A 27,046-nucleotide genomic window follows, 5' to 3' on the forward strand; every position below is an offset into this window, starting at 1 on the left:
CTCTCTCACACATGACTTTGATAAGCAGCAGCACAGAAAGAGACCGCACAGGTTCAGTCTCTTTAGAAAAGAAAACGAGGCTCCCCTTCAGGAGAAGTACAGTAACAGTCTTGAGAGTGTGAAGACAATGCATGGGTTGACTTACTCAGTTTCCACAGTGCATACCAGAAGGACTTCAGAGCTACTCGTTTATAGGGGTGATATAAGGATATCCTACTTCCAAGCTAAAAGTGAATAATATCTTTTGGAGTGCATGTGGGGGAGTATTGTGGTAGAAGACTGACATTATATTGTACCAGGTATGGACTTAGTCAGATGTCTGGTGTCTGGACCAAGTGTGCCAGCAGTGGAATAGGGGGAAAGGACTGTCGCCGAATGCGGCAACATTACTTCAAGTTGCAGTTCGCACCCAAATAGCTGCATCTACAAACTCTGGCCACGAGGGGGCAGTATTTAACACATCTTGTGATTTTGTGGAGCTGTTCTTAAATATTGTTGTTTTATTACTCATCCTCAGAGTACTAAGGTCCCCGGGAATGTTACAACAAATTCAAATACAGTTTAGAACAGATTAAAAGCTTACAATTAAAAAACACAATCACAAAAATAGGGTGGGTCCTTAAAATACACACCTTGGGTGTCAAAGGACAAAGTAAAGAAGTGTGTCTTCAGCATTTGCTGAAACCTATATAATGGAGGTGCTAAGCACACCTCTGTGGGAAGGCAGTTCCACAACCTAGGGGCTGCCACAGAGAATCATAATAATTCTGTTGTTAACCTAACATGCTGATTCTCAAACCGTGTTCTGTGGAAACTGTGACATCTTCAAAAACCTTATCAGGGCAGATCAGCGAGATCAATAATTGGAAGCAAACTTCCATGAAAGAAAGCTTGCTGACCACTACAAATCTTCCCTTGCAATGCACAATCCACAGATGAGTCTTGCTAATGTTGGTTCACAGTTCACACAAAGCAGCCTAGACTGTCCACGAATCTTTACTTCTTCCTTCTTTTCTTGATCAGCATTCATGTACATGTCAGAAGATTATGAAGAGATCTATGGATGGAAAGCTTTCTATAAGTGCAATCAATCAATCAATCAATCAATCAATCAATAACAGATTGCTCACAAGAAATGTCCAGGAAGAACATAAATTTAAAAGTTTATTTTTAATAGCAGTATATTTGTATTCCTTTATAATGAGAAGATTCCAGTACACATACATCCATTCAACAATGCTGTAGGTAGCCAGCTGCTGAAAAAAGTCGATATTTTATTAAAGTGTTATAGTTTTGTCACTTTCAGATGGATGTAAAGCCACAAACACAGCCAGCTTTCAACGGCAAAATGCTTAACACTGAGGACTTCTGAGGTATTGGTAACAGCATTTACAAACAAATATTTACAAGTGGTTGTGTGTGTGTATGTGTGCATCTTCACACATTTTTCCCAAAGGCTCAGAGATCACACACATAGGTACTGTGCAATCCTATCCAAGCCTACACAGAGGTAAGCCCCACTGAGGTTGCTGTGGCCTACTCCCAGGTAAGTAGGTACAGGATTGTCTTCTAAATACAAATTTAATTTCTGTGAATCACATTACTCCTAAATAGGTGCATATACGTGCACATAATGTGTGGCTTTGCAGCAAGAACAATGGGTGCAGAACTGCCCCGTAAAAGGTTCAATGGAAGTTCTCATTTGCTCCAAGGAGGTTACTGTTTCACCCTATGGTTCCATATATAGGGTTACTGATGAAGAAAATAGTGGTCTAATGATAGGTGATTCCAGCCATGTGAACCCAAATCCACTAAGAAAAAGCAAATGTGACAGAGACAACCTGCTAAGCATTTTAAATGTGTTTTCTCATATAATTACTTATAAATGGAATTACTGTGAGATTCATTATAGACCTGATTATTTTGTCAAAGAATTCAACTATCCCTGATCGACATGCCCTTCTGATTTACAAACATAAAAGTAAAACCAGGATTAACATACAAAAGTTATCTATGCAGTTGTGGGAGATCTTGTATTGGAAGCTAATCAGCCAGCAACACTAAGTGCTAATGGTGCAACCAATTCAAATGGCAATGAAGTACTTGATCCATGGTTGTTTGCACCATAAACTTTATAATGAGGTCTTTTACCTTTGGGTGCTAGGTGTCTTCAAAGCATAATTGTCATTTGGTTTTTATTTGTATAATAAAATAGATCTTCCCCTTAACTTTTGTCATTCAGCCTCTCCATTGGGATGGAAGCATGTATGGAATGCAATTATTGTCGAAGGACATGCCATTAAGCTTCATCATTTGAACTCTTTCTTTGGACATTTTTCTGTGTGGTTGCCATCCAAAATAAACCTACATGCGTAACCATTTAATTTATTCTTTAACACTCTAAGCAGTGGACTACAACTCCCATCAGCCCCAGCTAGCATAGCCAATGGTTGGGGATGATGTGATTTGTAGTCTAATAACATTTGAAAGACCACAGGCTGTGGAAAGCTGACTTATGGGGAGATCAAAGAATGTTTGCTTGTCCTAAAACTACATTTCTTACCACAACTGCTTCATATGCTAGAGAGTCTTCTTCTTGGGATGGTGGGCCCTGCTGCATTTGTGGGTTGCAATTCCCTCCTGATCTCCCTGTATCCAGATGCCTGGAAATGGCAGCTGCCATTCACCCAGTTTTTCTGACCCTTAGTTTTGCAACAAGCGTTTGCACTGGGAATCGGAGGCGACTCACTTTTTGAGTCCAGAGAACTTTGGTTCACGCTTAGACTCCCTGCACTTTTGGACGAATAATTGTAAAGCATTTTCAGGAAGGCCGACTTGGTATTTGTCTCTTGCTTATACTGTATGATGTAGCACTTGGGGAGGAATGTACAGCACAGGATCCCATAGTTGGATATTAAAATGACAATGATTTCCACGGCTGGCAAGTACTTGCCAAAAGTAGTTGTGTAGACGGGGATAAACGTAATCCACGCAATGAAGTAGATTAGCATGCCAAACGTTATGAATTTGGCTTCGTTGTAGTTCTCAGGGAGCTTCCTCCCTTTAAAGGCGCATATGAAGCATATGAACGCCAAAAGAGCTATATAACCCAGCATGATCCCCAGGGCTACAGCCGAACCCTCATTGCATTCCAGGATAATGACTCTCCGGATGGAGAAGTTCTCATCCACAAAAGGGCTTCGAACGCTGATCCAGACAGCACAAATCATGACCTGAATCCCCGTGCAAAAGGACACGATGGGAATGGGCTTGTAGAGGCCCTTCAGCCATTTTTGTAACTTGGGATCAAAGCTGAAGGCCAGCAGAATTTTCAGAGACTTAATTAAAATGCACGAAATGCAGAGCGCAAAGCTGATGCCAAAGAGAGCTTGCCGGGTTTTACATTTGTACGCCATGGGCTTGCCGATGAAGAAGCCTGTGCTCACAAAAGCAAGGAAATGACAGAGAAGGATGACATAGCAGACAGTCAAGCCGCCCGATGCCTTTACAACAGGAGTGTCCACGTTTCTAGTAAATATTATGATAATGCTGCAAATCAACACAATTCCAAGGACAGAGAGTACCAGTAACAAAATAGCAAACCAGTCATTCCAGTTGAGGTACTGAACCATCTTCCTATAGCACCTCGAACTGTTCACAGGGGCCCAGTGTGTCCTGTTGTTGCATAAAATGCAGTAATCCATATCTGTGCAGAGAGAAACAAGAGACTTCTTGACAACTAGCCCCTAGCAGTGCTGTGCATCTTATTGAAGAGATTAGGGCAATTTAATGCACAATTGTGGTCCATTATAATGAACTCATTTTGTTTTGCGAGCCAATACATATTATTAGCAAACAACAACAACTGCATTTATAGACTGATCAATAGCCTCTCTTTGTGAGCAATGTAAAAATGCATATAGAAAAATAATACAATCATGTTAGATCCATTACATTCAATATTTAACATGGGGCTCCCCATGGGTACCACAGCACCCTCAGATGCCTCTCTTGGCACCTTCTAAAGCCCATTGATTTCCCAATGTTGTTTTAACTGAGGGTTTTTGGTCTTTGTGGTGTTGGGGGTACCTATTTTCTGGAGGGGGGGTTGCCTGTTTTTTATTTGGTTTTTGAGGGGTGCATATGATTTTGAGGTGGTGTCTGAGAATCACCAGTTGTTACCCTGTGAAATGGGTGCTCTGTGGTGCCCACAACAGTTTATTAGATTTCCAAATGTGCCCTCAGGTAAATCAAGTACCCCTGATTTAAGTTAATGTAGTCACACAGAAGCCAGGCCTTTTCAACTGGAACTGGGATTCCAGCAGAGGACTGTTGCCCATGCCACTTAACTGAGTCACAATGACTAGAAACACAGGGCACTTCACTTCAGTGCTTTTTCAGAAAATGTACTTTAGTTGGATTGTGCATGCGAATGCAGGTTGCTTTTGTCTGCCCCCCACCTGCCACCCCACAATTTCTATGGCTCCTGAAACAATCAACAATATATTTGATTCACAGAAAAATACATTAAAATTATTATTCTTAAGTAAACATTCTGTTCTGATTCCACACCTGATTTATTAGTGTAATAGTTTTCAGGGCAGCTTATACACTCGTAGCAGCAGGTATGTGGGCTTGCGGAAACTTTCTTCACCTGTCCTGGGCTGCATTTGCTGGAGCATTTGGACTGAATGTTCTGCAAAACAAAAGAGGCAAACGAAACCTGGAGATCTTGCATGTTAAAATAATCAACAATGACCGCTCTCCCATCAACCGGAGGGACCCTTTGTGTGGCTGCGCGCAGCACCCCAATCCCTGAGACAACGGCAGAAGTTCCTGGTCCGCCTCCCCATGTCACAGCCCTTTGAGGTTCCAGCCAAATCTCAGTTCTAATGAACCTATCTGTGGTGGGGGGAGGCGGAGCTCTTTGCGTAGTTAAAAGGGGTGGGAGCCTACCTGACAGCACACAGTTGGCTCCCCCGTTAAAGAGGCTGAGGGGAGTCACTGGCCATACACTGAAAGGTTGTCAGAGCACTCTTCCATGTTGCGGTGAAATGGGGTGGGCACTCTGCATAAACAAACTTTTGGAAAGTTTGGAACTTTCATTAGTCGTGTTGAGCTTAAGTCCCATTGATTTCAGTGGGTCTACTCAAATCATGACTAAGTCTTGACCCAAGTTTAAGCAGGCATGACATATGCAAATTGTGGGTCTTGGGTGTACATTCAGCATGCACACTGTATTTTGCAAATACAGTTTGCACCACTTGCAGCTTGCACCAATTCCTGCCTATTTAGAATTACAAGCTCATCACAACCGACTTACTGGATAAAATGCTGTTGGTGTAACCATCACATTAATACCATTCTGTTCAATAAGTCAGTTGTAATGACAACCTCTTCTGTTTTGTTTCCCCAGTTTCTGCTTTCCATTCTTTCAACCATAAAATTTGAAAACAAGAGGATAAATACAGAAGTGTTTAAAACCCCTTTGGTTTTATCTGTGTGCCTCTAAATACCTTTAGATTCAGGAACTCCATTTCATCTTCCTCATCTGCAAAGATGAAGTCATCTTTCTCAAGGTCGTACTCTGCTATGTTGGAAATCACCATCCGCCCATCAATTTCCTTCCAAACCAGCACATCATAGCCTGTGTTGATGTCTCCGTGAGAGTCGAAATAGACTTCCCTTTCATTGTCAGTGAACCTGATTTCTTTCAGTTCTTCAAGCAACTGCAGGGATAAAAGTGAATAGTGATGCAAATCAGTGCTTAGGGAAAAGAGATGGCATATAGTAGCATTTTATAGAGGGGCAGTACAATTCAAAAACATATCAGAAGAAAAAGAAATGCTTCCAGAGGCCAGATCACTTCACTCATCATAATCATATTTGGGCAACTTGAGTTTTATCAGTTTGCAGAAAGGATTCCCAATAAAAAATGACTGTATAATTACTTGTTATGTGACTAATCTCCATCAAACTGATCACGGTGTGACTGATCTCACCTCTTTGCTGATGTGTTTTATTCCCAGATTCATCCTTCCTGAATATTTTAGAATGTCCAGATTCCATTTTCCAATTTGGAATCGTGTTTATTATGGGCATGAAAAGCAGCTCTAAGAATCACTTGTGAAGCTGCTTTCCCACTAACAAAGTAGAGCTGGAAAAGGATCGTTCTGGGGAGAAGTTGTCAAAGTGTTGAATATTCACATTTAATAGTATAACGTTATTGCCCTATGGCTATTGCTTTCAAGGCACAAGAGGTAAGGTATTTTTTTTTTTAAAGTACTCTGAAGTCTAATTTCATAAGCAAAAGTTTAAAATTGAAGACATTCAAAATGAAGAAAAAATGTATTCAAATGTTTCATAAATTTCCTATTTGTCTATGACATTTCATTTCCCCTCTGCTAAAAAAAATGTAACCTTGTGGTCTAGGAGTGGAGGAGAAATTAGATTCAGTTCTCATTTAAAGCTGAATCTGAGAACTGAAACACAGCTATCCTTGGGAATTTGCACTTTTCTGAATTTTGTGATGCAGTTGTCCAACCAAATAATGTTTACAAAAAATGTATATATGAGGGGAAAGTGTGCATTTAAAAAATGAAGACATTAGTGAAGATAACAAAAATGCATTGTATCAGGGAAAATTGCTTGCAAAAATGTGCCAGAATTGCACCAGAAACATTAGTTAAAAGTCCATACTGATGCTGATTTTAAAAATAAATAAATTATAAATTGCACCAGAAACATGTAGAACTGAATTAAAGCTTTCTTAAAAATGAAAAACTGAGAGAACTGAAATTGATAGATCCTTCCACCCCTTAGTATATCTTTCCCTGAAAAAAGAAGTTTAGGCAACAGCAAAAATCTTTCTTCAGTCACAGAAGGTCAAAGAAAGCTAAAGGGTCACATGCAGTCATGGTGCTTCAACTTTGTTTATCTTAAAATAAACGTTGGTTAACTATGTAAAAAATGCAGAAGAGAGTACTGCTGCCCAGGTCCCTAAATAAAGGTGGTCAATTCTCATTTCTTTGCCTAATGTCCCTCTCTAGCTTTGGCTGCCTCACATTGGGCATTTACTGCAGAATGGGCACACTTTGTTCACTCACTTTTTATGGGGCACCTGCATAGTGTCTTGAACAAAATATCATGTTTTCCCCTGTTCAGCTTCTGTTTCTTTTCAGAGGTCAGGAACATCAGAGTTCTTTTTAAATCAATAGAAAAGCTGTGTGATTTCTATTCCGGTCAATTGGGTCGCTCTATTTTTCAGATTGTACTTTTCTATGCCCTGTCTGTCCTCTCTTGGAATCAACCTCCCCAGTTTAACACTTCCCTTTCCAAATAGCATTGCCTTTATATCTCCTTTTCCCATCTAAATTGCAGCTGGGGATGGCAGAGAGGGGATAGGGAGTGCTTAGCGTTCCCCACAGCCCACGGTCCCAAATAAAATTACCCGCTTCCCAGGCCAGGCCCAATACATTTTTCTGCTCAAGGCAAAGGGCAAGATGGTACCCCTTCATTCTACATATAGAACCTGACTGGACTAGCAGTTAAATCTTACTTTAACAATAGCAATGTCTCCTCCGGTGCACCTGAGGACAGCAAGCTAGTTTAGGGCTCACAGGACAGGCTCATGGCACTCATAGCTGTACATTTCCAACAGAGGAGCATGGCTGGGAATCCCACTATGCCCCTTTCCCCAACAACTGTTTTCTGAGGTACAATTCACACAGTGGTTTAACAATTAATCCATGTCCCCGACCAACCTTGTTTTGCACATCGTTATATGCATTCTGATAGTGATAATATTTTATGCATATACATTCCTGGTTTCCTAAAGAAAGCAACACACAAACACATGTATGTATGTATGTATACAGGAGACATCACCTTGCCAACAAAGTTAAAGCTATGGTGATGTATGGAAGTGAGAGCTGGACCATAAAGAAGGCTGATCGCTGAAGAATTGATGCTTTTGAATTATGGTGCTGGAGGAGACACTTGAGAGTCCCATGGACTGCAAGAAGATCAAATCTATCCATTCTTAAGGAAATCAGCCCTGAGTGCTCATTGGAAGGACAGATCCTGAAGCTGAGACTCCAATACTTTGGCCACCTCATGAGACGAGAAGACTCCCTGGAAAAGACCCTGATGTTGGGAAAGATGGAGGGCACAAGGAGAAGGGGACGCCAGAGGACGAGATGGCTGGATAGTGTTCTCGAAGCTACCAGCATGAGTTTGACCAAACTGCGGGAGGCTGTGGAAGACAGGAATGCCTGCCGTGCTCTGGTCCATGGGGTCACGAAGAGTCGGACACGACTAAACGACTAAACAACAACAACATGTATGTATGTATAAAAATCCTGATGTATTTATTCTTGCAAAACTATGCTTCAAATACATAGTTCCACAGGAGCGTTGACTCATCTATGTAAACCACTTTTAGGCATTATATAAATTTTGTGAAATAAATATGTTGTGCATATTTTTTTGCAAATGATTTCACATTGAATTGCACAAGTGGCTTGGTCATAAGTGGGCACCCAGTACAGGAAGAGGTCTGGGGCAGGGCAATGCTCACTCAGATCCATGTAAAACAAATTATTGCTCCATCCCTAACTCAGACTGAATACGCTGTGGAAGGAGAGCTGCAATACTGTACAGCACTAAGGGACATACCGGACAGATCTTCTTCACCTGGAGGGATCTGGGAAGCTCGGGGTGGGGGGAGAGAGAGACTTGAAAGCACCCTCACCACACAACACAAAACCCAGAATGTTTTGGGAAAGCCATAACAGTAACGTTTTCATAAAATGGATATCAATATATGTGTTGTAACGATGTGATTTTAAGAATGTCCTCTGGGTTCTTAGGTAAAGAAGAACAGCATTAGTTGTGTGTCAACACTAGAGCAAAATTTGTGATTACCACAACATAGTCTCAACCTCTCAACACTGCAGCAATATCTGATCCCAGACCCCACATGACCCTTCAGCATGAAGACTCAAATACCCAGAGAATCGTGCATATTAATACGCTCACTGGATCAATGTATCTCAAACAGTGTCAAAATGTAGGTGAGGAGATTTGCAGAAGGAACAAAACCAGCTGGTTGGGTTTGTTCTGGACAGATGTGGTCTTCTTTATTACAAATATTTATATGCTGCCTATTGTGAAAACATCAGGGTAGTTTACAACACGGGGTGAAAAAAACAGTGGCAATAAAATAAACCCAACAGCATTAACAGTCAGTACAAAACAATTCAGAGGTGATATGATAGCCACCTTCAAATATCTGAAAGGCTGTCACATGGACGATGGAGCAACCTGCTGCTCTGGAGGGTAGGACCCGAACCAACGGATTCAAATTACAAGAAAGGACATTCCAACTAAACATTAGGATGACCTTTCTGGTGTTATGAGCTGTTCAGCAATGGAATGGACTACTTTGGAAGGTGTGGACTCTCCTTCATCTGGGGGTTTTAAGCAGAGCTTGGATTAACATCTCTCTTGGATGCTTTAGCTGAGATTCCTGCATGGAATGGGGTAGAACTAGAACCCCTGGGGTCCCTCACAGGTATACAAATATATGATTGTATGAAAATTAAACTTTTAAAGAAGTTATAGGGAAAGCTGCCATCAGTACCAGCACAGGCCTCAGTAAGGTTTCAGCAGGTGCTAAAAACTCTTGATCTTTTGCAGTTATGTATTCGTTGTGTTGCCCTGGGATTGCAACTTTATCTCAACATCCAGTTCTCCCCAAGATTAAGCAGAAATAATCGTAAAGAAGATAACAGGATTGTTGGGAGGGAATATAAAATAAGGCATGCAATACTTTCTGAAAAGTTGATGATTATTATTTTCTATTCTTGAGCAAAAGCTTTGTTCATGAAGCATAATGACCCACCTGTATGAACTGGCTTTCATTTTCAGGAGTTAAGCTCGGCTAGGTTTCAGCTAAGATTTTTAAAATCTTGTTGAGACTTTTTGGCAGTGATTTATACAAATGTTAAAGTCAAATGTATCAAATCTTTAAGCTGCTGCAACCCCTGTAGAGTAACGAGGATGTAAATATCAAATCGTTCAAGTAATACCCACTTGAAGTAATGCCCAATGGTTTGTGCTTGGAAATGTTGGAAAGGAAGGGATGAAAAGTGCGGGAAAATATGTGTAATAAAAATATGTTTAAACCATACCTCCCAAGGGGCAAAAGCATATGGGTCTTTGCAGTTTCTGGCCCTGCACTGATTCCGAATGGCATTTGCAATTGCATACACGGCTAGCATGGTGCTATGGATAAATCCTGGTTCGATGTTTGCAATGAGAAATTCCTCTCTCCGAAACTGGTTACTTGGTTTAGTGCGGTTCTGTAGAACTCTCTCAACAGAGTAATTACCAATGCACTTGCTCAAATCTTGATCATTTATATGTGAGCATGCTGCCATAAGAGTGTTGTATTCCATTGAGAACGTGTTGTTTCCATTGGGGGCTGTATGTAGATTGCTCAAGAAGTCATGGAAAGATGACATGTTGCCACTTTTGAACGTAAATCCAACCACTTTCCCCAGGCGACTGATGTTTGGAATGGTGCTAATCTTGACAGCTGCTGACCAGTTATCACTTGCAATCCAGGTCTTATTTATGTTCCTCTCAATTGCTTTTCTGAACAATCTCATTACGTGGAATTGCCTGAGAAAGACAACAATGACGTTTACCCTGGTTTCCTTGACAATCTTCTCAAGAGCTTGATTAATTTTGCCATGAATGGTGCTGTCCGAGAGATAAGCTGGCAGCATTTCTTTAAATGCAATGCAGACATTGTTTGCCATTGCCTGTAACCCGAAGCTCTCCACAGCGAGGCGCCCAAAGTCATCGTCGGTGGCTATGATTCCAATCCAGTTCCACCCTGACCTGTGGATCAGTCGTGCCATCGCTTTCGTCTGATAATAATCACTAGGCACGGTGCGCAGAAAAGTCGGGAAGCGGACTTTATCACTAAGGATTTCTGCAGTTGAAGCGTGACTCACCTGCGGAGATGACAAAACAGCTTCGTTATTGACACATGGAACAGCTCTGAGCTGTTCAAGTTCTTAGAAGCATCAAATGAGCTGTTGCAAAGGGGATAAGCCGAGATGGCTATAATTCACTCTCTCAACTCCTGCTGCATTTTTTATCTAAGTGCTCTTACGCTCCAACAGATATATGTAAGTTTGAGAGAAATGCAGCATGGTGGCCTCCTGCCACAGACACCACCAAAAGCTGCTTGAAAAAGCCTTCTCCACTTATGGGCCATTGCAACACATTTTCTGGGCAGGACCCCCAAAGCATTACCACCATTTCAACATTGGGAATATCATGATTGAAAAGAGAACCCTGGTGGATCAAACCAAAGGCCTAGCTGGTCCAGTTTCCTGCTTTCACACTAGCCACCTCATTGGTTGCAAGCAATGCACTCCTCTAACAAGGATGTTGGAGGATTCTGGTTTGCTCTACCTTTGAAACTTACCTGACACACACACACATCCTTGCAAAACAACAACCCATGCATGGATTGGACACAGAAATGTGAATTAGAGTGCATAATCTATGAGCCAATACACACATGGATCCAACAATGTAACAACAATACAATGACAATACATTATGGACATTATGACATATGGTTGCATCCTGAGAGCATTTAAAAATACTTTTTTAACTGGATAAACATGGTAAAGTTACTAGTTGTTCTAAGCAGTTGATTATTTAAAAAGAAAGAAAGTAAGAACAATGACAATCTTCTAATCCCCTCGTAAGTATAGTGGACACTCGGGTTGTGAACGTGATCAGTGCGGGAGGCACATTCGCAACCCCCAGAGTTTGCAACCCGCAGCGCCATGTGTGCTCACATGTGAGACGCGATTTGGTGCTTCTGCGCATGCGTGAGCGCCGAAACCCAGAAGTAACCCATTCCGGTACTTCCGGGATCGGCGCGGTGCGCAACTCGAAAACACACAACCTGAAGCATCTGTAACCCTAGGTAGGATTGTACCCAGTTTTTATTTTTAGTAGAATTGTACAGATTTGAAGGGTATTTTTTTTTTATCCACATGATGTAAATGGGGTAGCATAGATTCTTTCTGTACATAGGAAAAACTGACAGGATGGAAATAGGCTGTTTCATCCACCGCTATCTTTAAAATGCATATCCCAGAGTAAGGATGTCCAACAGAGCATGCCCCACTATCCTTATCTGCATGGAGGGCTGAATCCAAGAGCAGTTTCTTCTAACTGAACTTCAGCTGTATTTTAGGCTGGTAGCAAGACTTTGTACTTGCCTGGAGACGCAAATGAACATATTACTTCATCTTGCCAGGCGAACAGTAGAGTTTGCATTCAGATAGAAATGTTTTCTCAGATTAAGGATTTTCAAAACCTGCTTCTTGAAACTCTACATTTGCATTTTTAACTCATTTCATGCAGGTCAGAGTGAGGTTTGGTATCATGGCTGGCAGCCAGTACCCTGCATGACGCACACACACACCCCCAACACCAACACCACAGAGCCCTCTGCAACACATAGAGATTCTGTGGCTGACATTCAAAGAGATATGGAAAAGGTTACCCAAGGATAGGTCATCTGAAAAAACAAAAACGCACTCATTCTATTGAATGAAAACATCTGGGCTAATGCAGTGTTTTGTTTCTACATACCATTCATACTGTCTCTACAGTTTCTGTTCAGTTTGAAGATTAACTGTGCACACACTATATCTTTAAAGCACATCCAAAGCACATTTCCCCACTGGAAGAATTCTGCGCATGGTGCTTTACCCCACACAGAGTTGCAATTCCCAGCAACCCTTAAAATCTAGCACCCAAAATTCTTTGAGGGGGGAAATGTTCTTCAAATGCACTTTGAAGATATATTGTGCACTCAGCCCATGCCCCTCCCCTACCAATTCAAGCAGGAACACACGAGGCAGCTGCCATGCGGTGGCTGCTGTTAATTGCAACATGTGGTACGTGATGGCAAGAAATCTCTATTCAGCGGCTCACCTTACAGACTGTGCAACTTTCTCAAAGCGTTCATTGAGGCAGCGAGGAGGGCAGATACCTTGTTGTGGGGTAAAGTCTCCTGATCTGATAGTGGGCTGCATATAAACAGCTCAGCACATGACAGAACCAGTATGTGGCTGCCAGTTGTGATGTGTGCACTCCATTGGAGAATCTTAAAACATGTTTATGTTCATAAATCATTATATGGTTTTGTTAAGTCTTTCAATCCAGGGTTTTGTGTTTCTTTTAGAATTGCGGTTCACTGAAATATAAACAGCTCACAACCACATATATGGGGGGGGGGAATCAGTTGGCAGGTTGATTACTGCAAATGGGATATTAAGTCATTCAAGCCTGACTTACTGCTAATCCCTACGTGTGTGTGTGTGTGTGTGTGTGTGTGTGTGTGTATGCATGGTGGGGGGGTGGGTTTGATGTTTGTTTTGTTTGCCTACGCACACATTTGCTATCCTTCTTGGCAGCTCCATAGCTGCGGCACCAGGGTGAATCAAGATAAAACAATCAAGTAAGATGAACAAAAACCTGTGGTGCCAAATGATTTGTCTTTGTCAGAAGATGCAAAAATGTTGTTGGCACACAGCCCTGCTGTTTTCTGTCAGATTGCTTGTGGAGATCACATCGTTGAATTGTCGCTCACCTCAATAAACATGCCTTCTGACATTCAGAAGGCCAGTGCAACAGGGGAGGAGCCTAGGATCTTGACCATGTGCAAGCGAACACCAGCATCAAGAGCCTGGTTTGACTCCCAGCTGGTGGGTGCACAACAGCCTCAGTTTGAGCTGGCTCCTCCTCCAGTTCAGAACCATGACAGTCCCCTGGTATTCTAAAGCAGTGGTGGGGTCTCTTCAGCCTGCAAGCCTAATTAGCTGCCCCCGCCCCAGCCATTTTGGCCAAGCCATATCTACCTGTCAAATATGACATCATACATATGATGTTTGGTGTGGGACAGGTAAAGAATTGGCTGAAAGGGGGATTGCAAAGCACTGTGCATCTGAATTAAAGACTAAGGCTTAGTGCACAATTACATAGAAGCAAGCTGCCAGGGTGTCTCACTCTGTGTGCTGTCTTAGGTCATTGAAACTCCTGCTCAGTCAACAACAGGTTGGGTGATTCCACTGAGCACCAAAGGTATGTCAATCCCATCAAAGTCTCACGATCCACATCACACCAAATTCATGGAAATAAAGTTGTGGCCTTCTTTCTTTACCCCATGTTAAAATATGATAACCAAGAAATAAGCATATTGTTTATTTAGTACTCTAGAATGTTGTCCCTTCCATGTTGATATATACCCACCAGCCAAGCCATCTTATAATTATATTCAGAGTCCTATAATTTCATTAAAACACTCCTCCTGTTGAAAGCAAGAAGCTCTTTTTATAGTGACTTACCTGTGGTATAAGCTGCAAATTCAATACTCTTGCAACCGACATAGATACTTCTGAATAGGTGGCACCTATTACAGCTTTGACTCTGGGCGTATAGTCTGAATAGTTGCACCTGAATTCCACGAGGTCTTTTGAGGCATTGAACTTGGACAGGAACCTCAGAGCTGCAGCCATTGCCCTGGTGACCTCTGCACAAGTGTCATAGATTTCATATCCCAGTTTAATTCCAGGTAAGAGTGTAGAGTTGTTGATTGTTTCGATTGCATGGACCATTGCAAGGCTCTGAAGAAACACTTGAACTTCAAAGCTGTCGAGAAACACATAAAGTCAGTTATCATTATGTCACCCAAATTCACTTCACATGATATGAAATTAATATGTGCAGTGTGCATATGTTGATAGTGTATCCACCATGGAAGGTTATGACATTTTGTAGTCTTTGAAATTTTGTAGACATTTTGTCAGATCTCTAGAGAAAGATGGCACCCCTCCCAATGCTGTTAGCTTACACTGCCCCAAACCTCAGCTCTCTTTGTGTGTGTCTTTCTCCTCCATACTGCTTCTGCTGTTTTTCACTCACAGCTTAATAAGGATGAGTCACACCCCAACTGTCTCCTACCCTCTTGGGCCATTGACCTAACATAAGATGTGTCTGGAATCTTTGCCACTGGTGACAAGGAGCATCTGCAGTCATTCTGACCTCATTAACTTTCTCTCACCTCCTCTGTCTCACAACACAAACACACATACTATCAAGAAATTGGTCTAGCTCATACTTTTCTTAAAACAGTAGCACCTTTTTCTATACAAGATAAATGAGCAGTTTCATAGACATTAAAGACATAAATGTGGAGATACCTAAAAAAAACCAGGTAGCCATATATAAATTTAAAAACCATTTTCAATTTTGCAGTTTGCCTTTAAAGGTGAACCTACCTAATTCACACAAAACAATATGAGAACTGAAACACCGGGCATCCTGCGAAATTTGCACTTCTCTGAATTTTTCAAAGCAGCTCCCTGCCAAGTAATGTGCAATGCATGCACTACAGTAAAAATAAGCATAAAAATGAATATGATTGTGAAAGTAACATACAAAATGCACTGTACTGGGGAAAATATCAATATTTGTGAAAATATCAATATTTGTGAATGTTTGTTTTACAAACATTACATTAGGCAAAACTGCACACAAAAAGTGTGTATCAGGAGGAATGCTTATTAAATTCCATGTTGACTTTTTTCAATGCAAACTGACACGGAAATGAGAACTGCACTAAAGACTGGAAACATGAGAAAGGGTGAGAAACCAAAACTGACAGATTTGCCCATCTCCAGAACTCTCCAGAAACAAAATGGAATAATTTTTTTAATAAATAGCTGACATTGTCTAATCTCCTTAGAAATAAATTGGGATGAATGCTCAATACGGCTGTCACTTGAAGTGATCTTCTGTTGCTGTAATTTGTAAGATCCTGTCTTAATCTCACTGCTGGAGCATGCCTCTAGGGTGCACCAATTGGTGGGGCCTTATCCCATCTAGTAACACATTTCTGAAGCACCTATGGGGTAAAGAAGTCAATAAAATATATTTCCTTGCCCAGGTCTCTGCACAATGGCTACTCTTCCAGCAGAAACATTTCCAAGCTTTCCCTCCTGCTCTTTCTCTTCCATGGGCACAAATGGGATGAAAAAAGAATCTGTCAACAGTAATCTGCAAATGACCATTCATTCTCACTTCCATCATGCACTGTATCCCCACAACCTTGCATCAACATCTGCACATTCTTTCCCCTCCCTGCATTTGTGGGACTTCTCTTCCATTTCCTTGCCCCCTCTTGCCACCATTTCCAGGATCCTAGACAGACAAAGCCTCTTGGTTCTTTGCTACAGACTGCAAATCTTCCCAGTTAAGCCCATCACCAGCTCATCTGCTTCCTGCACCCTCCTCTTATCCATGCCTAACTGCGTACTCCGTTGCTGGGCTTCTGAATATGTCCTGACTACCCTGGCAACAGCCAACACTAAACTTCTCATGTTGAGTTTCTATATGATGCTTAGACTAGAGGTTGTACTTGGGAGACCTCCAGTCTGTCTGCTCATGCTTACCTTAAAGTCAATGTGAAGTTGTTGTTACTACTACTGCTGCTGCTGCTGCTGCTGAAACAACTTGAACCACTGCTACATGCTTCATTATGGCTGAACCACACCAACCCAGAATTTCTCTCCAAAGAAATGAAGTCCCACTGCCAGTGCCAGTTTTGCTTTTTCCAAGTGATACAGTGTTCCTGGGTTGCAGTGCTAACCCAGGTTTGGTTTTTCTTTGAGTTTATTTTCAAATTCACAGGTCAAACATAGGTAGAGGGATGGCTTAACATCCCAACAGGCAGCCAAATCCACTGCCCCACATCAGATTTCCAGAGAGGGGCACCTCCCTCCAAAAACACACTTTTCAGACATTGCTGTCTCCCTGGCTCTCTCTGTGTGCCCCACTCAGAGTCTGTTGTCTGTTGTCCAATATGCTTCTGTTGTTTTCCCACTCATATCTAGCATGCCCCTTCCCTCTGGCTGAAGGAGAATGAGAATGAGTTCATCTTCTCCAATCATCTCTTAACCCTCTTGGGCAATTTACCACCAATTTCCCTAATAGAAGATACGCCTTGAAACTTTGTCATCAGCTATCAAGTAGCATTTGCAGTCATTCTGGGCCAATTGCACAACACTCTCCTACCCAAACCCCAAATCTCACAATACCACATATGAAGCTGTGCTGTATGGAATCCAGGGAAGGGCTCTTCAAACTGCATGTTGTTGAGAGGGGACAATTTTGATTTGTCTTGCTACCTGTCTGGCCCCACAGAGCCCTACATTTTAAATAAGGGAAGGGACAAGAAACAGAAGGTACAAAGGAACCTGCCTCAGACTGAGTCAGACCATTCATGTCTCTTAATGTCAACAGCAGCACTCTCTCTACCTGAGGTGTAGAGGTCAGGGACTGAACTACTGTGCTTTACCACTGAGCTGCATCCTCAGGAGTCTTCTGTAACTGCCCTACAGTAATTCTGAAAGCTTTACCTGTTTCTTACGCAATTAACAGGCTCCAGCTTTCTTCTGCCCTACCTTCAAGGGGTACTGGGGAACATACATAGGAGCCAACTCCTAGGAGCTAAGATCTCTTTGCCCCCCCCACAAAAAAAATATTTGAGGGGGCTGGGGGCACCCAAAGTTGATGGGTGTTACTATTTACCATAAATGTTTGTGTGCTGCATCTTGTGATTATGTAGGGCAGGGCTTACCTGCCCCCCTCAGATAATTCAAGTTGGCACCCCAGGTGGCATACATGACCCTTCCCCCTCCATACAGTACATGACTGGGACTATGTTAGACTGCAAGCTTTAGTTCAACTGGTCCATTTAGAGCTTTTGACAATTTAACTGGGGAGAGGTGATTTTAATTATATACTGGGATATATTTTTATTAGTAGGGTTAAGTATGAAGGTTATACCTACCGTATTTACTTTTGAGTCTTTCTTGTTCTGATGTTTCAATATATACAGCAGTTATGAAAAATTGCCTTTCCTTTTCACAATAGGAGTTGGAGTTTTTTTTTATGCTAAGCTGTTATCCCAAGCATCAGTCAGTAATTCAATAGGGTATCTATGTGGTGATTTTGGTGATACACACATATATTGACATATAATAGATGTGTTTGTTAAAACTAAAAGTGGACAACTTACATTAAATGTAAACAGTGATTATGAGTTGAATACATTTCTGGATTACTTATACAGCCATCCTAAAAGCAGTTATGCTGCAATCCTGAAAACACTCTCTTACTGAGTAGTCACATCAGTTTCATTTGGGTAACATCAATGTAAACAGTCTATGGACAGCAGGTTAATTGCCTTTTTGCTGGCACTGTCAAAATGTTGACACATCAATGCAATGTAAAGTCTACAAAGTAATGAAAGGACTGACAAGGAATGATAGAAAAAGAGATTCAGCTGTACTTTCTGAAAATACTCATGTTTTGTGTAAAAAATGCTCTCTATTTTTTTATGCCACTATAGTTCAAGCGTATACATTTCCACTCATAAGTAAGTCCCACTGAGTTCAATGGGATTTACTCAAAGGTAAGTGCACACTTTTCTGGGAGTAAGTCCCATTGAACTTAGTAGGGCTTTCTCATGAGAAGACATTTATAGGTGTACATTGTCAGGCTTTAGCATGGCCAAAGTGAAAATCTTGGATACTGTGGTATAACACAGAAGAAATCCAATATACAGACTGGGTTCCAGTTATGTACTATGTTTTATGCCATATTAATATGTTGTGTATGGAGGTAGTAAAAATGCAGGGGTTGGTTATATACCATAAAGAGGTGCAAGTCAATAAGACACTAACAGTGGAATCCTATGCATGCCTGTTCAAAAGTCCCATTACATTTAATGGGATCACCTTCCTGCTAAGTACATATAACATTACACAACAAAAGAGATAGAAAGTAATCGCAGCCTTTCACAGTCATTCACATTAGATTTTACCCAGGCATATCAGACACACACTTTTCGTTGCTGATACCCTTTTAAGAAACAGTGATTTAAAGATTCCAAAAATTTAAAGCTTCCCCCCATCCTGCTTTTCTCATTTGCTCCATTCATGTCCATGTCATCCTGCTCTTTTCATTCTTCTGATACAGTTGATATTATTACTCACCCGGCACAATTGGCAATCACTGGCTTGAGGGGGTTTTCTTCTGAATGCAACATCTTGCCATGAATTGCAAACAAGCCTCCAATGACAACATCTCCCGGAGAGCTGGCACCCACAAAGTCATCAGAATTCCGGCAAGACTGCCCGATATTAAAGCATATCAGGAAGAAAGGCATCAACACACCAAATATTGCCATGTTTCTGTTTCATTTGATCTTTAGTTGCCTTCAGTCAATTAGGTAAGCAGCCCTGCCAACAACACAGTTCCTATTTCACCTGTAAACATCAGCAAGGCACAGGGCTGTTCTGGGAGCCAAGCACGCCTTAACCAAATGCTGGTTACCAGCTCAGACGGGTCATGCTGTTTAACTGATACCACTGGAGGACTTATGAGGGAGGGGGAGGTCTGGGGAAAACTGGGGGGGGGGGGGAGGGATGTATAAAATAAGAGTACACAACTGGAATCACTCCAGAGGGCCACTGTTTTTTATAAACTCAGGAGAGCTGTATCAGTAAATTAACTGGAGAAGGATTTTGGTGAAGCTCTATATTTTTGGTCCTCTTTATAATACACACTCGCTCCCACTCTTTTATGTAGGTTTGCAGTACCCACATTCAGAGTACCTCTTGTCGTTTTTTGTTGTCTGTCTCTGCATCTTCACCTCTTGTTTCTCTGCACCCTGTTGCACACTCTTCTGTTGCATCTCATTCTCTGTCATGCTATCCCCTGCACTCTTTTTTTAAAAAAAATATTTTTATTAAACAATTTCAACATAACAAAATATCAGTGCGAGTAATCAATTATATTATTTTTCCCCATCCCCCCCCCAGGACTTGCTCAGCTCACCTCTTTGATTTCTTTGCACAAATTGTTCTCTGCATGTTACAAATTTGTACATATCCTTCCCTTATCTATCGTGTTCAACTAAGAAATTTGTGGATGTTTATTCAAAACCTTCCAAGGAGTCCAGATTATTTTGTTGTCTTTTTATAGCTATCCCCCGCACTCTTGCTTCACCCCACTGGCCCCTGTGCACCCCATGATACCCACTTTTCTTTCTCTGTGCCTTATCTCTCGGGTTGCGCACACACACTGTGCATTTGAAACACGCATCCCTGGGAGTTATACTGGGAATTATAGTTTGCCTCTGACAGAGCCACAGGTCCCAGCATGCTTAGCAAACTACAGTTCCCAGGATTCTTTGGGGGGTGTTTTAAATATATGCTTTGTTTGCAGCCTTGGTTCCACCCCCCTTTTCTTCCTTTAATCTCTTATTTTACTCTTGTCTTCATCCTTATACCCATTTCTTTTCATTGAATCATGCCCAAGGCTGAGAGAGCTTTGAGTTTGGTTGAGGGGACTCAGGAGGAAGGAAAGGCTTGTATTTAAAAGTTTGGGATTCTGCATGGAACTGAGAAGCCATGAGGGCTTAAGGGTTTTTTCAAAGGTCCTGGCAATTTCATGACAACTGGAGACAATGTCATGTGCTGCATTTGGTGTGCCTCGGGGCTCATCCCCCTGGTGCTATTGGCAATAAGGGCTGGGCTGGCATGGTGGGCTCCATCCACCCTCTGTGCCCTGTCTCCCTGGTGCTGGTGTGCCCACCACAAGCACCAGCAATCTATGCTCCGCCACTGCCTCGGACCGACAGTCTGAAAAAGATATAACACATGAGGGGAAAGGGGATTTGAGGGATGAGAGGACAACAAGCTCAGGCACCAGTTCTTAAAGTTATAAGAGCAGCGGGCAATATCCAGAGCTGGAGGACAAGGCAATTCCAGCCACCTAGTCCTTCTGCAAGATAGCTGGCTTGGTGCTGATGATGTTTGTGGTGCCTCTAAATAGAAGGCAGGGGTAGAATATGTTTGGATGTGTGGAACTACAAACCTCCATCATCTATCAGGAACCGGATCCTAGACTGCATCCTGATATGGCAAATGGGGATGCAGGCTGGGACTTGGGCTGTGCCATGGGGTGGAGCAGGTAGGCTTCCCTCAGATCCGCCCCTTGTCCATTTAAGCAGCCCGCACCTCTGATTGTTGTTCTCTTATTTATATGGGTTGGGGTATGACGAGCCCGACGCCTGGTTGTGCAAGTGTGCTGGTATATGACCACTACATCTGTACTCTACAAACTTTTCACAACTCAAGCAGATCCTGCAGAATAAAAAGGATTTGTGGGGAATCAAGAACTGCCTATACGCCATTTTCTATCTTAACTCTTACAACAACATCACTTGGACAAAGTGATTGCTGAATGCATTCATTCTTCAACAGGTTTATGTTTTTCACATGAGTTTCCATTATCATGCTGCTTTGCCTTAGGCCAGGGGTCGGCAACCTGCGGCTCCGGAGCCGCATGCGGCTCTTTAACGCCTTTGCCGCGGCTCCGGGGTGGAGGCGAGGGGAGGAGGCGCATTTTCTTTTGTTCCCGTGCAGTCGCTGTCATCTGTGAGGCGGCGGCGGAGAGCAGAAGGCAGCGCCACTCTCCTCGCAAGTTGGGCGCAGGGCAGCGGCAGCAGGAAGGCTCCCCAAGGGCCGAGCGGCACGCGCCCGCCTTCCCCGTGAGCCATTGTTTTTAGTGCGCCTCCTTTCACTCATTGTTGCCCCGCGCGGTGAAGCGACCCCGGGTTGGGAGCCGCCAGGATCTCTGGAGCGAGTCCTCTTTCGGGGGTTGTGGGGGCTCCCAGCAGCAGCAGCTCCCGGCGGGAGCTCCTGCAGGGTGCGCAAGGCTTGCAGACACTCGCCCGAAGCACGGGGAGCCCTCCGGAGGGCTCCCTGTGCTTCGGGCAACAGGCTGCCGCCCCAAGCCTCGCGCGCCCGACGGGAGCTCCTGCCGGGCGCGCAAGGCTTGCAGACACTCGCCCGAAGCACGGGGAGCCCTCCGGAGGGCTCCCTGTGCTTCGGGCGGCAGGCTGCCGCCCCAAGCCTCGCGCGCCCGACGGGAGCTCCTGCCGGGCGCACAAGGCTTGCAGACACTCGCCCGAAGCACGGGGAGCCCTCCGGAGGGCTCCCTGTGCTTCGGGCAACAGGCTGCCGCCCCAAGCCTTGCGTGCCCGACGGGAGCTCCTGCCGGGCGCGCAAGGCTTGCAGACACTCGCCTGAAGCACGGGGAGCCCTCCGGAGGGCTCCCTGTGCTTCGGGCAACAGGCTGCTGCCCCAAGCCTCGCGCGCCTGGCGGGAGCTCCCGCCAGGCGCGCAAGGCTTGCGGACACTCGCTGGGGCTGCAGGCTGCTGCCCGCAAGCCTTGTGAGCCTGTGGGAACTCCCGCCGGGCTTGCAAGGCTTGCGGATAGCTTCCTGAAGCCTGGAGAGCGAGAGGGGTCGGTGCGCACCGATGCCTCTCGCTCTCCAGGCTTCAGCGAAAGCCTGCATTCGCACCATAGGACGCACACAGATTTCCCCTTCATTTTTGGAGGGGAAAAGTGCGTCCTATGGAGCGAAAAATACGGTATATAGCATGTCTTTGTTGCTGGCTGATTTGCTGCTATTGCTTTGCAATTTGCAGCTACTGTTTTGAAGGGGAGTGAAGAACACACACTCAAAAAAAGGTAACTTGTTAATATAACGTTTATTTCTATGAGGAGGAGTAATTCTGAGGGGTCAAACAAAAAATAATTAAAAAGTGTCAAAAAAGTTATTTTTATAATGACGAGGATAACATTGGGCTAAGAAACAATGTATGCAGTGTTATATTTGTTTTAAATGTCGCAATGGTTTTGCGGCTCCCAGTTGTTGTTTTTTCTTCGGAAACGGGTCCAAGTGGCTCTTTTTGTCTTAAAGGTTGCAGACCCCTGCCTTAGGCAAATAGGAGCCTTAGGAGATAAGCAGAGCTTCCCAACAAAGACTCAGTGATAATATTAAAAAATGGATTTTCCATGGATTGTTGAACTGCTGAACAGGAACATTGCTGCTAGGGCCTGGAGACCCATTGTAACATATGGTTGCTGGATCCGACTTGTATAACTCATTGGTTCAGCCAATGTAGAGTTTGCTTGCATGGGCGCTAGTAATATTTTTTGTTCCAGCTTTTATTGCTAGAGGAGGAGGAAGTTGGAGCAAAGGGGAAAAGGCAGAAGCAGTGTAACCAGATAAACCATTCAGCCAGGATCATTCCTACCAGTGAGCAGATGCCATCTTCTGTGATTACACTGCTTAGAACCCACTGATCCCCATCTACCGTTAACCATACCTCAGCTTTGCACTTATACAGGTACAGTCCTATAGCTAAGCAAAAATGAATCCCTAGTAGATGGACACAATCACACACAAAGTTTAGACACACACACACAGTTTAATCAAATTGTCTTTTTAAATGCTTTCTCTTACTGCAAAAGAATTCCAAACACATAAGATTATTCATCACATCAAATTATTGTTGTTTCCATAAATAACAGCCAATTATGTACCAATTATAGCTACTGTTTATTCTGTCAACTTCAATTTCCAATGTGAAGGCCCAAGGATTTCCTTATCTAAATCTTATAATTCTATTTAAAGCAAGCAAGCTTGCTGCCACAAGCCAAGACAGGTTTTCCAGCTCTTACCAGTTGCTAAGTAAAAAGAACCCTGCCCAAGCATAATTGTCTTGCAAGTTCTGAAAACTGTGACTTATATTACCGCCATCATGTAGAACTTAGTTCACAGACTGGAAAAGGTGCACCGAAGTCTGGGAGCTTCCAGATGCATCTTGACTATTGCTCCTCATGCATGCAAGCTTTTGTTTGACATCTAAGTGCCACTCCCCAAGTTTCCCCATTTAATCCGGATTTACCCTATCCATGGAAAATCTATTTTTTATATTATCATTAAGCCCTTTTGGGGAAGCACTGCTTATCTGTAGTTATAGCAGTTCTTGATTCCCCCCAAATCCTTTTTATTCTGCAGGATCTGGTGAGTTGTGAAAAGTTTGTAGAGTATAGATGTAGTGGTCATTTAGCAGCACACTTGCAGGACGAAGAATCAGGCTCACCATACCCCAACCCATATAAATAAGAGACCAACAAGACTGGCTTTGGGTCAAAACAGGCCACAACTTTATTGAATACAGATGAAAGAGGGTTGGCTTGGGAATGGGGCAATCTAACTACTTCCAGCCTGCCCACCAACTGGCTGGAAGTGATGCGTGGTCAATCTAGGCAGGGGTTCCTAAGACTTACATCCAATCGGGTGACCCTTGCAGGGACCGCTGTCTGGGAGACTGCCTTCGGCCCTGGCCCCACCTGGGCACGCAGACATGGCCCCTCCCCCTGGATCCCTTTAACGGGATACCCCAGCGTTTGGAGGGGCAGGCAGAGACTACAACCTCCCCTCCATCCAAAACAAAGGATTGCCCCAATGCCCAACCTGTTGTGATGACTGCTATGAGGTAGGCAAAACCACCGGGTTGGTGCCAATCAGCCCAGTGGGCAAATTCCTACCCAGCCCCAATAAAGAACGGTGACCACTGTAGCCACAGCAAAGTCACTGACTATCAGCTTAAACCGAGGGTGGGAGGGCAGGGAAAACTGGCAAGGGAACAAACAGTCAGGGCCCCAGGTTCAGGCTGCTTAAATGGACAAGGGATGGATCCGAGGGAATCCTACCTGTTTCATCGGCTCCACCCCATGGCACAGCCCAAGTCCTAGCCTGCATCCCCATTTGCCATATCAGGATGCAGTCTAGGATCTGGTTCCTGATAGATGATGGGGGTTTGTAGTTCCACACATCCAAACATATTCTACCCCTGCCTTCTATTTAGAGCCACCACAAACATCGTCATCACCAAGCCAGCTGTCTTGCAGAAGGCTGGAATTGCCTTGTCCTCCAGCTCTGGATACTGCCCGCTGCTCCAAGTCATGTAACTTGTCCAAAACAAACTTGCTGCCCTCAGATTTGATGGAAGATATTATCTTACACCCTGTATTGTAGTAAGATTCAACTCTCAGTTCAGTTGGCTTCTCTGCATGAAATGTGGGAAGGCAGAAATGCTGCCTTGCCCTTCACCTCAGGTAGAAAGAAGTCCTCGGCCAGGCCAGGACTGTTTCTTTGTGATTCCTGCTTCCCAGCTTCCCAGACCCTGGAAGAACATCAGCTGAGAGGCTTTGTGCAGGAGAATTTGGAGGGAAATGAGTATTTGCTTGTCATGAGGTGTTCTGGACTGGCCCAGTCCTTGAGTGGGGTGCAGGATGATATTCACCCTCCTTTGTGTGATAACTCAGAACTCGGGGAATGTGAACAGCCTTGAAGAAAAGGGAGGCTGTGACACACATGCATGAGGAGTCTTGCTTTGTGGGGACTTAATGCAGAAATACATCAAACTCTGTATACATCAGGATCCATTGGATATGAAGAAACCTCTGCTTTGTTTTGACTTCCAAACAGATTGCCATGGGGCCACCAGTTTTGCTATTAGAAAGAATGACGATTTTATCGGATTTTCATCCTACCGTGACTTCAAAGAGGTTCCAGCAGTGCATCTGCATAGTGACCCTTTAAAATAATTTAAGCCAGAGCTTAGCTTTCTTCTGAAGTGACAGTGCGTTTCATGGCTTATTTCAAGTGACAAAGTATTTCAAATTATCAGATTTATTTCATGGCTGAGCAGATATATGAGCCAAAGTTTCTGCAGTTGAAGTCCTATATTAGATTCCCTCCTCCACTTTTTCCTCCTCTTTTTAAAAAAACTTTTTTTCAATGGCATCTGAATATAGATCAGCAGAAAATACTGTTGCAATACTGAAATAATGAGAGCTCCTGCCAGTGCAGCAGCTCACCAGTGTCACAAAATCTCCTATGTTACTCACTTCCCTCTTCCTCTGTATTGACAGTATCTGGTTTGTGTGCTTGATCACATGAAGCAGCATTTAGTGCCCTGATTTGCTGCGATAATAACTTTTGAAAGAGCTAGCTCAGGCAGCCAAAGCACATGATAAGGGCTTGTGAGTTGACACCCCATATGTGCATATTTCCCCTTTGTTTATTATGTTTTGAATTCTTGGACTGTGGTGGCTTGTGCAATGCTGTTCACAGTCTGGCTTTTATAGTATTTTGTGAGCTAAATTTTTACCATCCTGCTATGTTTACAAGCAGTGCTGAGGATAACAAGCAAAGGATTTGGTAGGGTTATGATCGCTGGATGACATGCTTTAGGAATATAGGAGAAGTCGGAGGTGAGGATGGCACATTCCTGTCCAGGTTCCCTGATTGTGAAGGTCATTCCTCATCTGGAAAAGTCCTGGCTTGACCTCTAGGTTCTTGTCCTCCACCCTTTGATTCATGAGCAAATAATGTTATGTCTGAAAAGAACAGGAATGAGTTGGCAAAATGTATATCATTCAGGTACACTCACCAGTAAACCATGATTGAATACAGCTGGAGTGAGAAAGGGGTTTAGATTGCCTTGTAATCTTCCTTCCTTCCTTCCTTCCTTCCTTCCTTCCTTCCTTCCTTCCTTCCTCTTTCTTTCTTTCTTTCTTTCTTTCTTTCTTTCTTTCTTATTTTTTTCTTTTCAAACTGCTTTTTTAAGTGTATTATCATAGTCTCACCATGAATACCTTCCTTCAGGGTGTGCATTCAAACCCATAACTTACATTTAACAATTTAACCAATTTTATTCTATACAAAACAACACAATCCAGGTAAGCCGCAGCAGTGCCAGTATCAGGTACACTGGCACTGGCATGACCATTACCACTCTGTTCCAGGGCACTTACTTACTTATTTAATTTGTATATCGCCCTTCATCTACAGAACTCAGGGCAGATCTCAACATAATTTGGCCATTTGGCCATAATAATAATAATAATAATAATAATAATAATAATAATAATAATAATAATTTTACTGCGCCCATCTGGCTGGGTTTCCCCAGCCACTCTGGGCAGCTCCTAACATAATAATAATAATAAT

The 27,046-nt window shown here is 43.2% G+C and overlaps 1 protein-coding gene across 2 annotated transcripts; it reads right to left on the reverse strand.

Moving 5' to 3' along the window:
• Window positions 1-1,138: 1,138 nt before the first annotated feature.
• On the reverse strand, window positions 1,139-19,419 carry GPRC6A (G protein-coupled receptor class C group 6 member A). 2 transcript variants are annotated; one of them, XM_083733953.1, is made up of 6 exons: window positions 19,161-19,419; window positions 14,448-14,751; window positions 10,194-11,024; window positions 5,517-5,729; window positions 4,573-4,696; window positions 1,139-3,706 (listed from the first exon to the last, which is right to left on the reverse strand). In XM_083733953.1, the coding sequence occupies exons 1-6, from the start codon at window positions 19,352-19,354 to the stop codon at window positions 2,574-2,576; spliced, it is 2,799 nt and encodes a 932-aa protein (XP_083590079.1). In that variant the 5' UTR covers window positions 19,355-19,419; the 3' UTR covers window positions 1,139-2,573. The 2 variants fall into 2 exon arrangements, with proteins under 2 accessions (XP_083590079.1, XP_083590080.1); XM_083733954.1 differs by lacking the exon at window positions 19,161-19,419 and adding an exon at window positions 16,554-17,981.
• Window positions 19,420-27,046: the final 7,627 nt, after the last annotated feature.

The sequence above is a fragment of the Podarcis gaigeae genome (genome assembly GCF_964106915.1).
Source record: "Podarcis gaigeae genome assembly, chromosome: 3".
NCBI lineage: Eukaryota > Metazoa > Chordata > Lepidosauria > Squamata > Lacertidae > Podarcis > Podarcis gaigeae.

Coding starts and splice junctions, on each gene's coding strand:
- GPRC6A (XM_083733953.1), bottom strand. CDS start 19,354: ATGGCAATATTTGGTGTGTTGATGCCTTTCTTCCTGATATGCTTTAAT. Junction 11,025..14,447: donor ATTTGCAGCTTATACCACAG/GTAAGTCACTAT, acceptor TCATCTCCGCAG/GTGAGTCACGCTTCAACTGC. Junction 5,730..10,193: donor ATGCTTTTGCCCCTTGGGAG/GTATGGTTTAAA, acceptor TTATCCCTGCAG/TTGCTTGAAGAACTGAAAGA.